The 18,091-nt window shown below is 39.6% G+C and overlaps 4 protein-coding genes across 11 annotated transcripts in view; 2 read left to right on the top strand and 2 right to left on the bottom strand.

Moving 5' to 3' along the window:
• LOC112463596 (teneurin-a) overlaps positions 1–5,875 on the top strand; it is a 332,312-nt gene extending 326,437 nt beyond the window's left edge. For 7 of the 8 annotated variants that reach the window (XM_025030099.1, XM_025030082.1, XM_025030107.1 and 4 more), the window contains one exon: positions 78–1,039. In XM_025030099.1, coding sequence (XP_024885867.1) covers positions 78–1,039 — 962 coding nt within the window. Of the gene's footprint in view, positions 1–77 lie in introns of all 8 variants that reach the window. The other variant, XM_025030073.1, reaches the window with a different exon arrangement.
• Positions 5,876–5,924: 49 nt separating this feature from the next.
• On the bottom strand, positions 5,925–8,002 carry LOC112463645 (leukocyte surface antigen CD53-like). Its single transcript, XM_025030146.1, has 6 exons — positions 7,787–8,002; positions 7,506–7,688; positions 7,174–7,344; positions 6,990–7,079; positions 6,093–6,212; positions 5,925–6,008 (listed from the first exon to the last, which is right to left on the bottom strand). Exons 1-6 carry the CDS (start codon positions 8,000–8,002, stop codon positions 5,925–5,927), a joined length of 864 nt encoding a protein of 287 aa, XP_024885914.1.
• A 720-nt stretch (positions 8,003–8,722) lies between these two features.
• LOC112463631 (DNA polymerase delta catalytic subunit) lies at positions 8,723–14,707 on the top strand. Its single transcript, XM_025030130.1, has 14 exons — positions 8,723–8,880; positions 9,308–9,407; positions 9,523–9,634; positions 9,722–9,894; positions 9,978–10,237; positions 10,328–10,554; positions 10,633–10,799; positions 10,875–11,120; positions 11,193–11,495; positions 11,573–12,043; positions 12,142–12,548; positions 12,637–13,290; positions 13,430–13,555; positions 14,602–14,707. The coding sequence occupies exons 1-13, from the start codon at positions 8,819–8,821 to the stop codon at positions 13,524–13,526; spliced, it is 3,279 nt and encodes a 1,092-aa protein (XP_024885898.1). The 5' UTR covers positions 8,723–8,818; the 3' UTR covers positions 13,527–13,555; positions 14,602–14,707.
• Positions 14,317–17,017, bottom strand: LOC112463638 (ADP-ribosylation factor-like protein 1). The gene is made up of 5 exons (XM_025030136.1): positions 16,778–17,017; positions 16,518–16,617; positions 15,159–15,275; positions 14,926–15,037; positions 14,317–14,793 (listed from the first exon to the last, which is right to left on the bottom strand). Exons 1-5 carry the CDS (start codon positions 16,779–16,781, stop codon positions 14,584–14,586), a joined length of 543 nt encoding a protein of 180 aa, XP_024885904.1. The 5' UTR covers positions 16,782–17,017; the 3' UTR covers positions 14,317–14,583.
• Between the last annotated feature and the right edge of the window lie 1,074 nt (positions 17,018–18,091).

Below are 18,091 nucleotides of genomic sequence, written 5' to 3'. Positions count from 1 at the left end.
AGTTCGCTGATGATCACCGAATATCACCAATAGTCCGATTTGTATCAATACACATTCGACGTTTCTTTATTTTCCAGATCACATATCATGGCTGTCGCATCTCGGATACGACCTGAAGAGCTTAGCGCCGCAGCTATTCCCGGACGAGCTGCCGGAAAGCCTCGTCCCGCGAGCGCTCGGTCCGGGAACCTCGATATTCGGTAAGAAAAAGAGAACGCGCAATCTGGGCGTCCAGTCCGGCTTCCTCGCGCACATCGCCCAGAGGCATTCAGGAGACGCGGTGAGTTTGTCCGCGCCGCCGCGATCGGCCTTGAAGAAAGACACGAGTGAGTTAATACCCAGCCGTCTGGGTGCGGCGTCCGATCCGCCGTTCGGCAAGGGTATCCTAGTGTCGAGGACCGCCGACGGCCAGGCGGTGGTGTCCAGCGTGCCCAGCGCTAACGCTATTTATGGCGACGTATTCACATCCGTGTTCAATCGCTCGTACTTCCTGCCATTTACATTCGTCGTGCACAGCGCACAGCAGGATGCCTTCTACTTCGTCAAAGAGGAGACCTGGCGCGCCAGCGAGGATCGCGGTCAGCTGAAACGACTAGGGGGTCAGGTGAACACGACGTTCCATGAGAACGAGAACGGCAGCGGCAGCAGCTCGCTGATCGACGTGAAGATACACGGCACCAGCTACGTGGTGAACCTGCGCTACGGCACCACGGCGGAGAAGGAGAAGCAGAGGCTACTGCATCACGCGAAGGCGACCGCCATCAGGAAGGCATGGCACCGGGAACGCGAGGCACTCAAAACGAACACCCCCACGTCCGTCGAGTGGATGGTCGCCGAGCAGGATGAGATCCTGAAGGTCGGCCTCGCGTCCAACTACGAGGGCGAATACATACACGACGCGCAGCAGTATCCCGAGCTCGCGGAGGACCCCTACAACATTAGATTCGTGAAGAAGGCCGTCGACCAATCGAGCAAGAAGCGACGCAGGAGGAGAGGCGCGCCGTCCTGTAAGCTCTGGTGGTTAGACAAGATGTGCTAGAGCGATTTGAGAATCAGTCGTATCGTCCCCTCGCGTGGGGACATTGTCCAGTAAGCCGCGGGACTTTCGAGTGAGCGACACCGGAGAGATAGAGCGAGATAGAGAGGGGAGGAGAGACCGGAAACGCGTGAAAGTCGACGAAGGGGGGTAAAAAATGCCGCTGTAGCACGCTGTAGCGCAGCGTCCGTATATATGCACGCGCATATATATAAACGTACTGAACACTATCAAAAAGTTTTATACCAAAGTCTATTTGTGTATTTCAAAGATGCCAAAAACACTATAACGTTATATTATATATAATATATTATAAATATATATACCACACGAGGTATAGGGTACGTAGAGTGTAAGAGCCGTTAAGCGCACACGGAGGAACGCGGGTTTCACCGAGTATTCGCTCCACGGACCAGCAGCGCGATCCACGATTGGCAGATCCGCGAAAGCCTTACAAGCGACGGCGGGAGAGGAGAGGAGATGATAATCGGGAGAGTGTTCATCGGATCCCCCGGACCGGACGGAGGAACTTTGCGAGATTCCTTCTGGGAGTTTGGCGCGACGTGGACGCAGCTCGAGCTCACTACCAGCTTGCAGGTTTAAATTAAATTCCTGGATGTGGCGTCTCCTGATGACGATCGTGAGAGGCAGGGCCAGCAAGCTCGTGGAGATTGCGCTCGAGGCCTAAAGTAAACGGCGGACCGTGGTGCCGCGCGTGCGAATCATGCACGCTCGACGATAACCGCATCGATACAAGGTAATTATAGTTTTATCGCGAAGAGTGAGGAGAAAGGAGAGAAGAAGAAGAAGAAGAAGAAGAAGGAAACAGGCCATTCGTTGTTGAGAGCGACGAGAGAGTGAGAGAAACTAGTCAATACATAGCTTTACATTGACATAGCAGCCTTCTTCGGCGTAGGATAAATGCGAGGAGAGTGCAAATCGGGGAGGAGCGATGCCGTTGACGACAACGTTGACGAGCCACGCGTGTGTTTTGCCCTGCCGGCGATATTTTAACGTCGTACTTATAGGAAAAAAGGAACAACGGCGGGTGTGATGCAAGTACGGTATTCGCGCGGTGACGAATACGGTGCGGAGAGCGGCAGCAAGGCGCGAAAAACGTGTCTCAACCATGAATGGCCTCGGCGAGAAGAGGACCGAGGAAGAGGAATCGGGAGGAGAGGTGATCCTCACGGTGTCCTCGAAGAGGAGCGACTAGGAGCCAGCGATCGTGCGGACTCGATCGTGCGGTCTCGAGCTTGAATTCCGTTTGCGGCTTTAGACAATTAAGGGCAAGACGAATTTGTATTATAAAGTGGTGCTTTTCTTGTACGGCGCGAGAATGAGAGAGAGAGTGAGTGAAAGAGCGGCGGAGTGAATCAGCGATGATCGCAAGGATGTGGCATGCATGAGGTCGTCGAATACCAAATAGCGAGACTAAACGTATTTTTAACATGTGGATGTGTCCTATCCGTAGCGTAAGCGTTCCCGATCGTCGCCGATCGGTGGATCTATGTCGCGTCGTCGTGCGCGCAAATGTGCGGGAAGACAGTCAGTCGCTCGGGATCGACGGTGGGTGATCCTCCGTGATCGTCCGGAGATCGCGGAGAGGAATGCGAGCCGGGCGTGCGAGCCGATGTGTCTGCGTGTGAAGCCGGAAAACGAAGGAAATTCGGAAAAGGGATAAACTCATTATCGGTAAAAAAAAAAAATAATAATACGTATACAATATCGCATATTTGTGCTTGCTGGATATGAACGTAACGGACGTTTACTATGTTTCCTCACCGAGAGTACTAAGTATGTGTATCCAAAATTACTGCCCGCCAAGTAACGATCGTTTCGCCTGTGTATATGTGTATGTGTGTGTATGCACGCGTCCCCGCGCGTACGAGTGTGTGTATGTGTGCGCAAATTCCCCGCGCACAAAACCCATATACGTGCATCGAACCACCCTTATAGCGTCGGAAATCCCTCTCATTATCACCCGCCAATCCACCTCCTTCTCCCTTTCCTCATTTCCCTTCATCGTCCGCCCTCATGAAGATCCCGGATCTGTCGATTTATCGCACGTATTCACGTATTGTTTGTTCGCGTCTCCACGAACGTTCGTACTCGCCATTGATATTTTGCAATGCGGCTTTAGAGATGGTGCCGTTTATGGATAGTTAGTGGCACAACGACATTGCTGTCTGAATAGATGAAGAATAAAAAAATGTTATCTATATGCTGAGTGTATAAAAAAATATATATATAAATATATATAAATATAGAAAGAGAGAACGAGAGCGAGAGAGAGAGAGAGAGAGAGAGAAAACGAGTGAAAGAGAGAGAGAGAGATAGGAAAGCTTCGTAACGTATTTTTAACTCGAGCGAGTGTTTAGACCTACACTACCCAGCAACGCGAAATCGTAAAAGATTTTCGAAAGACATCCAAACAACGTTCTGATAAGTTGTCTTTACAGCTTCTTTTACGGCGTCGCGTTGCCTGGGCCATTTTAAATCGCGGTCCAAGACGAGCTCCTCCAACCCAGAGGCACGCGCGCTCGCACGTGCCGACGAGGCCGCAAGGGCGATCCTTTTTGTACATTTCACGCCCTCGTTCGCACGCGCGAAACGACACGCGAAAGAACGGAACTCGCTAAATCGCGCCGTGAATATCTATCCCCTGCGCGCATTCATCATCGCGAACTTTCTCGCGGACGGCCGCGAAGAAAGGGGCTCGATCGTCGAGCCGCATTCCTCCCTCGCTTATCTAAGCGTAACTTGACACAATTGTATCTCGCTTTATTTCAATTTTCTCTTTAGAAAGCACTTATATATAAAAATAGCGAAAACCTTGAAGCTATTAATCTCAAATAATTTACTCTGACTGTTGAAATTCGATTTCTTAGAAGCAATCGCTTTAAAATCGCGTTGAAATTTATTATTGAATAACGACAACCCTCGGCTGTGTCGAATATAACTCTATCCAGTGACTGTAATTGTAATAATGAGGCAGCTGCCGTCTCTCCTTTCAGCAGGGGTGGTAATTTCGCGAGGGTAATATTTGAGGGTAATTTCCGTTTAATCTTCCGAGGGCTTCTGACCTCTCTAGATAAGCGAAACAGGAGTGCTTCGACATTCGTGCACATCTAAACACTCATCGTTTCCCCTTTGGCCAGCCAACCCCCTCACATCTGCTCCCCTCACACTGTCCCTCAACACTCTTGATCTTTAACCGTATTAATATCCGCTGTTGTGATCCGGCAACGGTGCGTTCAAGAAGAATCGACTATTTTTTAAATATCACGTGTCAAATTAATGAGCGGGCCAGGTAGCCGCGTATACATGTCGTACACGGGCAGGGCCCCCTAAAACTCGACTCGAGGTCCGACCCCGTCTCACGCGATTGTAATATTAGAAAAAAAAAAAGAATTCACTCTCTAACTTCCGTGAAGTTTCATCTCTCGTTTTTGCGAACTCGTTCCAGACTCGTTCGTCCCCCCGCGACCGCCCGCGGGGGATCGCGACAAACTCCACGTACTTCTCTAAATAAATAAATAAATAAAAAAAGAAACGAAGTAGAACGCGCGAAGAAATAATGATTATGTGAGATAAATAAATAAATTATAAATATATATGAATATATTGAGAAGATATATATATACGTACACGCGAGAGGAGCTAGAGTGGCCAATTATAGCAGTTAACCGTCGATCCACGCATTTGCGGCGCGATTGGTTCTCGAGCGCGACTCCACGCCGAAAAAAATAAGGGATCGAGGGGGGGGGGAGAAGAATTCGGAATTCCGGAAAACGTGACGGAAGTTAAAGATGCGAGAACGAAAGAAAGGAAGAAAGAAGGAGAGCGTGAAAATGAGAGATATCCGAAGATAAAAGCGAGCGCGAAAGGCGAAACGGAAAAGAGTCAGCCACGCTAAAAAGCTACTACGACCACTACCCTAGATAGATTACGCTACTTTGCCGCTGATCTAATTGTTTACTGTCACGTGTTGCTGTAAACCTAAACCTAACGATACGATATTATATATATTTTATTTATATAACCTAATCAACTGTATTTATTGTAAATAGTCACGATGTTTGCTATGATATAATATATCTGTAATTGGATGGGAACCTGCCTGAAACTGCGCCCAGAGCCTTGTCCCCCTTCACTCCCCCCATTTCCCGCAGCTAGATCCGTCATACATCCCGTACACGAGTACAGGACATATATATGTATAAAAGCATATATACAAAATACGTAACACAGTCATACACGCACACAGCCATACGCAAAAACGCGGTGTCGACTGCCGCGGTCGTTTAACGATATAATTCAGAGGAGAGGATAAATGGAGAGGAAAAAGACGGGTGCATCGCGCGCGTTTGAATTATCACTACGTCAATATTTCGCATCGACAGGCAATCGATTTCATGTAAGACGCTCCATCATCTTATTGTAGGGAAAGAAAAGAAAAAGGAAGAAACTCATCCCGCCCGCTATCCGATCAAACACTGCCCTCCCCCGTCTCCCCCTTCCATTTGAACCCTTCCCGTAAACGAGAGAGCGTTACGATGGTCACGAGCAATTTTTATAAATGTATTTTTTCGCCTCTCTCCCCTCCCCCTTTTCCTCCGCGTGTTGAAAACACATCCCCGATTTGATGATCATCGTAGAAACGCCGGAAGTGAGTAATTTACGGACTTTTCCACTTGAACCACTGCCACGCGGCAGACGGCGATCCAACCAGCATTGTCCAATAAACTTACAATATTACTATCTTAAGTACAATATATTAAGTGTTTTCAGAAAATATATGATCTATATATGATAATAAAAAACGGGAAAACGTTTCACCGGACTTGTCATTCACTTCTAAGTCACGTTTCACCCTCCGATGTCTTCACAAATAGATCGCTTCGTCCCTCGTCGAACGATTCGTCTTCAATCCCTTTCGTAAACTGAGCGCTAAAAGCACGCTAATTAACTGTGAAATGTGAATAATTCTCTTGATTCTTTTCTTATCAAATACACACGAAGGCGAGAGAGAGAGTAATGAGCTTTGATTTACCAGAAGTGGAAATATGACAAGCGTGGAAATAGAGGCGGTCTGAACGTACGATTTTAATAGCACTACGGCCCCTTTTAAGCATCCAGATTTATAAGACACGTCCTCTGTCATGTGCAGGCACTGAAAATCGGTCAGATAAATCGGATAAATCAACCCTGTGCGAATTCCGTATTAAATTGTTATTTATTTCCAAATTAACGATACGACGGTTATATATCCGTTTCATGTTATAAATTTGCCGCTGATATTGGATATTGGATAATATATTTATTTAACAATTAAATAAATGCGGATTAAAGCGAATTAATAATATTAGTGTATTTAATAATCGTAATTATGATCGTCGAGTAAATACGATGTTTCATTAACTTGTTTAATTTATATCGCTTATATATCGACCGTCTGGGAATAATCTACTGATGAAGTAGTTTATTGCAGTTGACCGGCTGGAAATTATGACGAGCTGTCGAGACTCGAGAGAGAGAGACTTCCGAGAAACAGGAAAAAGAGAAGATTCTCAAGTACGAGAAGAGTAAGAGGGATCCGGATATTATTAGGCGCGACCGGATGTGTGCCGCGCGTGAACGCAACTTACTCATTTCCCGGCATGAAAAAAAAAGTAGGTACATGCACTAAGCTTCTGCTACTTGGCAGAAAATGGATCAAGACGTGACTGGCGTAATTCTTCCATGACTAAGGAGCGGATGTAGCTTTCAGATGGAAGCTATTTTAATATGTTCCCTATAGTTATTTAAGCTCTATAAGTTATCTTTCTTTAATTTAATGTCGTATTCAGTTACGCGTATAATATTTCTGCAGTTCTGCTCCTTCTTTCATGTATTAGACAGCAGATATTTTAAAGATTTTAATAAGATTTTTTAAAGCCTGTGTTTTTACCTGTTTAATTGATGTAGAACAACAACTTTGCGGAATGCTTATTTGATGATCCGACCAGTCTTTGGATGCTCTAATTCCACAGCATTTTAACTGAAACAAATTATCATTAATAAAAATTTCAAGTATACGATCGAAAAAATTATGCTGGTGATTATGAAAAATTAATAAGCATTTAAGCTCTTACATATCTATGAGTGTTGTCCCATTCTTCTACAGCCCAATTTAAAGATTGATAATTTTTCATAGAGTAGAACATGTCATCTCGAATCTTTTTCGTAATCTTGTCGAAAAACGGGAAACTCATTGTCAGGGACACAAATACGGCACAGAGACCGATTGATTGGCTTATTAAGTACTGAAAGATAAAATATACATATTTGACAGAAAAAATACCGTTTTCAAATTTTTCATTTTACGTTTAATTTTCCAATTAGTAAGTCGATGTAAATTGTTATATCTTAAACAGAAAATATGCACTTTTAGAATGTTTGTTTTGTCTTTATTAATTCAACTTACGGCGATCATGAAATATTCTCTTTTCTTCGCGATTCCTACAATTCCAGTAAAAGCTACAAAAGACACAAAAACTCCTAGAATTAATACAATCGTCATGGACAGCCGATGACCGAGCAATCTAGACGTTAAATTCGCACCAGTCAACATCCAGATAGATATCGTTATCGCCGTTGCACCTGCGAGCTTAATAAATTCGGAAATTATAAATTATTCTCATTTCTGAACCTATAAAAATTGCATGTTGGAAACTTCTGGCGAAACATCCATTTTTGAAAACTTACGAGGGCCACGCTGTTAAGCAACAAGAAGCAGAATTTGAGACATTTCTCTGGCAGCCACTTGTAAAATAGTTTAGGAGAAGAAGCACCGATATTCCTGGAACTCTTTTCCGTCGAGACAGTTTCATCGTCGCTTTCACTAACTTCGTCGTTCGTATCCGTTTCGATCTCGTTCGCATTTTCGTCCATCACTCCCAGCCAAAATTTTCGCCAATTCATTATTAATTACGTGCTGTACGTGTAAACGCGTCACCTACAGAATTGATTTATGTATTCTGCGCAAGTTTTTTTTGCTTTAAATTTGACATTTCGAGCCTGTGTCATCATTTTATGACAACGTCAGTGACGTGTGAGCAGCAAAATTGGTCATTTGCGTGGCTTTTCTTTGAACGAATATACCTATTATACTATATATTGATTAAAATAATAAAAATGTAGAATAGTGAAAATTTTAATTTTCCTCTTATTATTATGTAGTTTAGAAATTTATTTTTGAATTGAGACACTAATTTGTAGGTACTGTTGTTATATTATTATTTGATTGAAATTATTTGTGAGTCGGCCTTTAATATTTCCAAATTAAAATTTGTTAGACACAATTATAATGAATTTTTTGTATGTACATTCATACATACATACATATGTACATTTGTAAATGAGCGCGTTTAGCAGACACAACTGTTGCACAACTGTTGAGTATGTCTTATCGACACCCTGCCTCGATTGGTTGGTTCTAAAAGTAAGAGCCAATCACGTTCGATTGCTACTGAGCGGCTTGTGGTCTGCTGAACGCGACCAATGTAAACGCGGACGCGCACCAGAATGATGTTTTATCGGCAGTGTCGGAAAATGAACGTGGCTACGTAGTACCAATTTTGAAAATGGATGTACTGGCGGTAGTGTAGTAAATCATAGTAAAATCAACCGGGGCCATTGAGGCCAAAACCGTTCCCGCCTTTCTTCGTATCGTAGGAGCTTTGCGGCTCCTTGCTTTGTGTTTTTTTCGTATAAATATTACGTGTCACAACGAGAGAAATGAGTAAAGTAAATCGAAAACCGTTTTCGGCACCTTCGGCGCCGAAGAAGCCCAAATTTAGGTAATCATTCATTTCACTATTGAACTTGTTAACCTCACTTCTGTCCTCATTATATTTCGTTATTAACAACAGTTTTTCATGATAGTTTTTCACTAAGTTAATTTATACTTTATATCATTTGATTGAATGGATATACGTATGTTTTATATCTGTTTATTTAAATCTGAATTAGAGTTTATTTCCAAGATGTGTTTTCTCTCTATTTACATATATATAAATTAGATTTATTGTATATATATATATATATATATATATATATATATATATACATTAAATCTAAACAAATACTAATTGTTTTTATTATTCTACTCTTTCAATAAATTTTTTACATTTAACTACTGCTATTTAAAATATGAATATTAATAACTTTATCAAATTTTTCTTTGTAATACAACAAATTTTGAAATGTCTTAATTTTGTCGAACAGAGATGAAAATGAAGAGAAACCTAGTTCGTTTGAAGCTGAACTGGCCATTATGGATCTTGCAGATGATGATTTTCTAGACGAGACTCTGTTAATCGGAGAAGTAAAATCATATTTTTTACAATACAAAATTAATTTCCTTTTAAACATATACCATTTTAAACATATACCATTTATAGTTTATATTATTTATTAATAATTCTCTTTTATGCACACAGGGACCTGAACAAGAAAATACATCTGCAAAATGGAGCAGGGCTCCTCCGCCACCTTTGAATCCACAAGTTGATACATTGACATTCCAGCAAATTGAAATTGACCATTATATAGGTAATAATATATTTTTAAAATATGTGTTAAAAGTAACAGCAACTCTGTCAATTAGAAAAATACTAATATTGAAAAATTTGTATGTAGGTAAACCCCTTCCGGGAATGCCAGGCAGTAAGGTAGGACCTGTACCAATAATGAGGATGTTTGGCGTTACGGAGCTAGGAAATTCCGTCTGTTGTCACGTCCATGGTTTTTGTCCATATCTGTTTGTATCGGCTCCATCGAATTTCACAAACAATCACTGTAGGCCATTTAAAGTATGTTTATTGTAATAGAAAAATTTCTTTCCTTTGCGTTAATCTGAGAATAAGTAATTGACATAAGAATTTTTTCAATACAGGAGGCTCTTAATCAAGCTGTGAAGAGAGATATGAAATCAAATCCAGATAACATACAAGACGCCATCCTGGCAGTCGAATTGGTCTATAAACAATCGGTGTATGGATACGGAGGAAATGACAAATTGCCGTTTTTGAAAATTACAGTGGCAGTCCCAAGATTGATAGCAGCTTGCAGAAGATTATTAGAACGAGATACGATTTATACCGCATTTAATTATCACTATCAAGCATTTGAAAGTAACATCGATTTCGATATCAGGTAGTGTAAACGTAGCGCTCTGTATTATTTCTATACGTTACGTTTTTATCAAAATTTTAATAAATTTATATTTGATCATTTAAACGCAAGGTTTATGGCTGATACGTCAGTTGTCGGTTGTTGTTGGATTGAGTTAACACCGGGAAGCTGGAAATTACGTGGCCAATATGGACACATGTTGGAACTAACTACACGATGCCAATTGGAAGTAGATATTGCATGGGATACTTTTATAGCTCATGTTCCGGAAGGAGAATGGTCAAAAATAGCTCCATTCAGAATTCTCAGTTTCGATATCGAGTGCGCTGGACGCGAAGGTAATTATTGTATTTTTTCTTCTCTTTTTTGTTACTGTAATGCCCTTTACCGCGTGAATTTAATTATCTTTTCTACAGGTATCTTTCCGGAAGCGAAACATGACCCTGTGATACAAATTGCTAATATGGTTATAAGACAGGGCGAGCCTGAACCATTTTTAAGAAATATTTTTACCCTCGATACTTGTGCGCCTATCGTCGGTTCGCAGGTTCTAAGCTTTGACAAGGAAAGTTTAATGTTGGAGGTAAGCTAATTAAAACGTAGGAAAAGTATCCGATTACATCAATTGTTTATTAATGGTGTTATTTTCTTTTGCAAGAAATGGGCCGACTTTGTGCGACAATTAGATCCTGACATTTTTACGGGATATAATATAAACAATTTTGACTTCCCGTATCTGATTAATCGTGCGCAACATCTCAATGTTAAGAATTTCAACTTCCTCGGTCGAATAAAAAATATAAAGTCTGTGATCAAGGATCATGTGCTGCAGAGTAAACAGATGGGTCGTCGTGAGAACAAATCGATTAATTTTGAAGGAAGAGTTCCGTTCGATTTATTACTGGTAAAGAAATTCATATATGAACACGATTCTTTCTGTTGTATCACAGCTTTAATAAAAATATGTATTTTTTAGGTATTGGTCCGAGATTACAAACTGAGATCTTACACTCTAAACGCGGTATCGTATCATTTCCTTCAAGAACAAAAAGAAGATGTCCAGCATAAGGATATTACGGGATTACAAAACGGAAATGCACAGACACGTCGACGTCTCGCTGTATATTGTTTGAAAGATGCCTACTTACCACTTAGATTATTGGACAAACTAATGTGTATTATTATCTATATGGAAATGGCAAGAGTTACGGGAGTATCCATTTCTAGCTTATTGACTCGCGGGCAACAAATCAAAGTTGTTTCTCAACTTCTACGTAAGGTAATAAATTTACATAATTAAAGAAAGAAGTGATTGTCTTGATATTCATGATTAATCATTTCTGTTAATGTTGTTAGACCAGGGAAAAGGATTACTTGCTGCCAACGCATCAGGGCCACGGTACCGATGAGCAATTCGAAGGAGCGACCGTCATTGAACCTAAGCGTGGGTACTACAATGACCCAATAGCAACTTTAGACTTCAGTTCCTTGTATCCTAGCATTATCATGGCGCATAACTTATGTTACACGACGTTATTAACCATTGCTAAAAGGAAGGAACTCAATATGCAGGAGGACCAAATTACCACAACTCCCAGTAATTCATTATTTGTTAAAAGCACCGTAAGAAAAGGGCTTCTTCCGGAGATTTTGGAAAACCTATTGGGGGCCAGGAAAAAAGCAAAGGTAGAGTTAAAGCAAGAAACGGATCCATTGAAGCAAAAAGTACTCGATGGTAGGCAATACGCTTTGAAAGTGTCGGCAAATTCTGTGTATGGTTTCACGGGTGCGCAGATGGGAAAATTACCATGCTTGGAAATATCTGCTGTAAGTTATTGATATTCTTCGAAACATATTTAACAAAAAGAGCATTGCGAAATATTTAATGGAAAATATAGAATATATTATAATAATTATAATTGCAGAGCGTTACCGCTTATGGACGCACTATGATAGAACTAACAAAGCAAGCAGTGGAGGATCGCTTTCGAGTAGAAAATGGATACAAAAACGATGCGACAGTCATATACGGCGACACGGATTCCGTGATGGTAAAGTTTGGCGTAAAATCTATAGAAGATGCAATGGAACTCGGTAGAGAGGCGGCCGATTACGTGACGTCTAAATTCATCAAGCCTATAAATCTGGAGTTTGAGAAAGTGTATTTTCCGTATCTCTTAATCAACAAGAAACGTTATGCTGGCCTGTATTTTACGAAACCCGATAAATATGACAAAATGGATTGCAAAGGTCTCGAAACGGTGCGCAGAGATAATTGTCCATTGGTAGCAAACATGATGAATACCTGTTTGCAAATATTGCTTATCGAAAGGTACATTATTTCTTCCTTCGTGCTTCATCCAAGTCGTGCGTATTTATGTTATGAATAAGCAATAAGTAATTGTAACATAACGTTACAGAAATCCAAAGGCCGCCCTGGATTATGCCAAACAGGTCATTAGCGATCTTCTATGCAATCGTATCGATCTATCTCAATTAGTCATCACGAAGGAACTGACGAAGACAGATTACGCGGCGAAGCAAGCGCACGTTGAGCTGGCGGCGAAAATGAAGAAACGAGATGCCGGAAACGCGCCGAAACTCGGTGACCGAGTCGCGTATGTGTTTACAAGCGCAGCTAAAGGCACACCAGCATATCAGAAGGCGGAGGATCCCGTGTATGCATTGCAGAATAGTATCCCAATAGACACGACCTATTATCTGGAGAACCAATTGGCGAAACCTCTTGTACGTATCTTTGAACCTATCCTCGGCGAGAAGGCTGAATCGCTTCTCCTGAAAGGAGATCACACGCGCACCAGATGCATCGCCACCTCGCAAGTTGGAGCACTCGCTGCTTTCACACGTAAAAAGGAGACCTGTTTGGGCTGTAAAGCTGTTTTACCACCGGACAGGGCCGACAAGGCGGTATGCAAGCATTGCGAACCTCAAGAGGCCGAGCTATTCCACAATGAGTTGCAGGGCCAACACAAACTGGAAGAGAAGTTTTCTAGATTGTGGGCGGAATGCCAAAGGTGTCAAGGGAGTCTCCACCAAGAAGTTATATGCTCCAAGTTAGTCGTATTAATATGGAATACTCTTTTCGAATAAGGATATATTTTTACATAACATTGAATTCAATATTTATATGTAGGAGAGTAAATATGAACGATATAAATGCTCCAAAATAGTTATTTTTAAATATATTTTTAGTCGTGACTGCCCGATATTTTACATGAGGGTAAAATCTCGAATAGACATGGCCGCAAAAATCAAACGAATCCAAAGGTTTGGTGTCCCGGAATGGTAGTGAAAAGAGCGATATCACATCTCGCATAGGTAGGTTCGTTTTATAAAAGCTATTACTACTTATTACAAACAACAAAATTGCTACTATTTACATATAATGAGTTTAGTTGGAATATTTATTATGAAATAGTATTTATATTATATATTTCTTGATATATAAATAAATTATTAAAATTCAGTAAGTTGCTCGGGAAATATAAATACACACGTTGGAAAATATCAACCGCGGTCTATCATTTGGTATAATTGCCGCCAAGCGGTAAAAATTCTGTTAAATTAGAATTTAATTCAGGATGTGAAACTTGTGTTATATACTTAAAGATAGTCATCACTTCTAAACCAACGCAATTATTTCGCAGCAGAGAATTTTATCTTGTTTATAATGTGTAACAATTTTTATAAATGCTAGTATGGTGTGTTGCATTTGTATCTTATTCCAATTTAAGTTTTATTTTAATTCGTTTTACTCGTATTGAAAAAAAGCATTTTATACAATTTAAGATACATCAAGATGACAGCATATTATGTATAATGTGTATACGATCTAAATGTTTTGAAGCATTCTTATTTGATGAGTTTAAATTTTTTTCGAATATTTATTCTTTTGTTTGGTAATCGTGTTGCATATTTGATACCAATATACTTGTGTTCCCATTACAATTTATAATTCCAATATCAAGTTCAATTATCGTCAATATTAAATGAATAGCGGGACAATTATTTTAATAAAATTATTAATTAGACGTTACGCGTAGAAATAGCGTACGAGATACCTATTAATGCAAAAAATCTAAGTCGAAAGAATCCTCTAAGTTTATTTTAAATTACATAGAAAGATAAAATGATCCCCTTATCATTGTGTTCAGCGTTATGAAAAAGTACAGTGATTCCTCGAATATTCTCGCTGTAAATTGTAAAGAAAATATTTAAAATACAATAATCACAATAAATAAACAAAACATCGCATGCCCGGCAATCCGGCGGCACATTTAGAGCGACAGTCGTATGACTAGTCCCCTTTTAAGGCTCGTATATAAATAATTCTGACATAATATTGATCATTTTCTACTCTGCAGCGCGTTCGACAACCAGTCCATAGCTTGGTCCAGTCCTTCGCCTTTCGTCGCGGAAGTCTTAAATATTTGGAAGGTTCTGTTTTTGAGAGCGTCCAATCCGAGCGCTTGATGGACCTCTGCGACACTAAGACATCCCGCCATATCCTGTTTATTCGCCAGTACCACCAAGATTGCGCCTTGTAACTCTTCTTCCTATTTAAATGAAAGATACGTTCTGAATACATATTTTTAAAAAAATTGTTAATTATAGCATAAAAAGTATTGAAATAAAGATCTTTTTCTATTTAAAAAATGCAAGATTGTTAATTCAACAAGCAATATTACTTGTAACATGAGAATTAATTCATCCTTTGATATGCCTATTCTATCTCTGTCTGCCGAATCTACCACGTAAATTATCGCATCTGTATTGGAATAGTAACACCTCCAGTATGGTCTGAAAGCAAATATTTAAAATATATTTTAACAATATACGCATATGCATCATTAAAATTTAGGATAGAGTCTTATTTATAAACTCTGGGATTAATTTTCCCACATATACAAGCTCAACGTACCGTATACTCGTCTGACCACCGAGATCCCAGACTTGGAACTTTAAATTTTTGTAAGTAACTTGTTCTACATTGAACCCTATGGTTGGTATTGTGGTTACTACTTCGCCTACCTGTAACCTAATAAGCAATTGGCTAAAGAATTTTGCTTATAGCACATTTCATGGTTGAAATTTATTGAATATATATTTATCTCTCATTATTGTCACGATAGCATGTAACATATTCAAGTATATATATTTGGAAATTTATATCATAGAAACATAAAATATATAATACTCATAATGTTACCGACAAATGTTACTACTAAAAAGCACTAATCCTAGGCAAACTATCATGACTCATATCATGACTCATGGGGTTTAGGGAGCCTAAAGATAATTGAAGAATATCAATATTATCGATAATAAACGTAAGTTTTTTGATTACTAACATAAATAACTCGATAATTAGTTCTTAACGTAATATTAAATTTGATTTATTATTATACATGTTTCATAACTAAAAATGTGTATTTATGACGCAATAATATACTGCCATATTGCCATAAAACTACATTTTTTTCTAATGAATAAAACCTGAATAATAATAATAAAATTGCAGTTTTAAATGGAAATTGAATATTATTGAATCCTAAATATATATATGTATGTACATGTCTACAAAACAATGGGATAATAATAAATCACAAGATCAGTACATTATGAGTCATCTAAATTTTAACAGTTACACAAACTTCCATAAGACTGTCGATCTTTAATAGTCTCTTGTCGGTGATAATATTAATATTTAATTGCATGCAAAAATTGTTTAAAATGGTGCCAAAGATATAAAGATAACAATGATCTGTAAGTTAGACAATTTTTAGACGATTGTTTGGTACATATATCAAGGTTGCCATTGATAGAGGTGGAGCTTATTCTGTTAATAAGTACCGCAACACTATGCTAAAACATACTGGTTCTTTTCTATATGTGCAAACTCAAAACTTGTGCTTATAGGATAACTGTGATTGAAATACCGAGTCTAAGATAAATTTTACAAAATAAATATGTAAAATACATTGTTTATACATCTATTTGTGTTATATTTGGCACATATTTGCAACAAGTATCCTGCTTCATTATTTGGTTTAGCATGGTATTACAAACTAGGTACCAAAACGGCTATACCACAAAATTACCAAATTACTAAATTACACGCAAAAAATGTTCTGATACAGTTTGGCACACTTTGGCAACTTTGGTTGCTATATCAGAGTCACGCTAAAAATCGCCTAAAGTGACTATAGTAATAGATGCACCGTGTAAACACACGGATGACAGCCAGTGATCGGAGGTGAGCGGAACCGTCAATGCGAACCTGTACAAAATCGTGGTTTTGCCGGCGCCGTCCAGGCCGAGAATCAGGATCCGCATCTCGCGGCTGCCGAGCAGGTTACGAAAGTAACTGAGCAACCCACCTGTAACGAGAGATATCGTCAGGATCTCACTCTCTCTCTCTCTCTCTCTTTCTCTCCGCGTGACGGGACAAACTCGGTAGTCGGAGTCGCGCCGACCATATTCGCCTTTTTCGCGGAATAAATGCGCGGCATCCCGGGAAATCGTGCGCTCTCGACTCACCCATGCTGACGTATCGTTAACTCCGTGTCATACAGGACCGCCCGATGTTTATTGTCAAACTTGATAACCATAAACGTGTCCAAATAACCGGGCCGCGCCAACCCTCCCTCGTTCTGCGTCCACGGTCCACGGTTTACGACCTACTTCAGTGCGGTTCCGCTCTCAGGGCCGCCAAAGCGCCGCGCGAAAAACGGTACATTTGTCAGTCACTAGAAGTTTGCTCCGCAACTCCCGATTTGACTACTCCGCGAAGGATCGTTGTCGTTGCTCCCATGATGTAGAAGGTAGCATTGGCCGCGTTCAGCAAACACAACTATTGAGTTCGTCTTATCAACACTCTGCGTTGATTGGTTGGTTCTAAAAGTAAGAGCCAATCACGTTCGACTGCTACTCAGCAGCTTGGTCTGCTGAACGCGCCCATTGCGCATAACGGCGGCCGAAGAATACGACAGCTAATCAAATTTTGGTCCGGAACATCGCGCCACATTCAAATGTAGCATTATGTCAAGGTTCGTGACAAGAATGCAAACAAAATTAAAAAATTTGTAAATATAATACGAAAACTCATAAATTAATAAAAATATGTAATACATAATAAATTGATGATAAAAAAACAATTTCTACATTGATTAATAAGTAGTAAAGGAAGATTAAATATGTCGAATAAGGAATTGAAAAACATATTATTAATGAAGAAGTATACAGAAATTATTGTATTGCAAACTGTAAGAACAATTTTCCTGACACTATCTTATATATTTAAAATCGCCTTGAGTTTATTATAAGATATCTTAAGATATCTTTGCGCTTAGCTAAGCAGAGGTTCGGCAAAACGCAGCCAATAGGTACTTTCCATTTACATCAAAACTCAGATAATTCTCACATGTGAGGTCGTTCTATTTTTTTGGCAATTAATGAATAATAAAGACAGAATGACGTCACAAGTGAGAATTATCTGAGTTTTGATGTAAATGGAGAAAGCAACTAATACATTACATATAATATCTAAAAAAATTATGGCAGTAAATTTGATCAGTAAATCTAATAAATTTGATATTCTGGTATGTTTGACTTATAAGTTATAATTATGTTTTATAATTTATTAATAAATATATATTTATGTTTTACGGTAGAGAGATTTATTTACGAATCTTTATTACAAAATGTGCGCAACGACTATAAATAATAATATCTGTCTTCTACCATGGGAGAAACCATATGTTCCTCCTCGCATCTCTGACCAGTTTTTGATTGGTCAAAGAAAATGACTATTGCGCATCCTTGGACTTGCTACACATGTCTTTTACATCATGG

The sequence above is a fragment of the Temnothorax curvispinosus genome, unplaced genomic scaffold (assembly GCF_003070985.1).
Source record: "Temnothorax curvispinosus isolate PA1 unplaced genomic scaffold, ASM307098v1 QBEX01001437.1, whole genome shotgun sequence".
In the NCBI taxonomy this organism is placed as follows: Eukaryota; Metazoa; Arthropoda; class Insecta; order Hymenoptera; family Formicidae; genus Temnothorax; species Temnothorax curvispinosus.
This window is presented reverse-complemented; position numbering and strand designations above follow the sequence as displayed.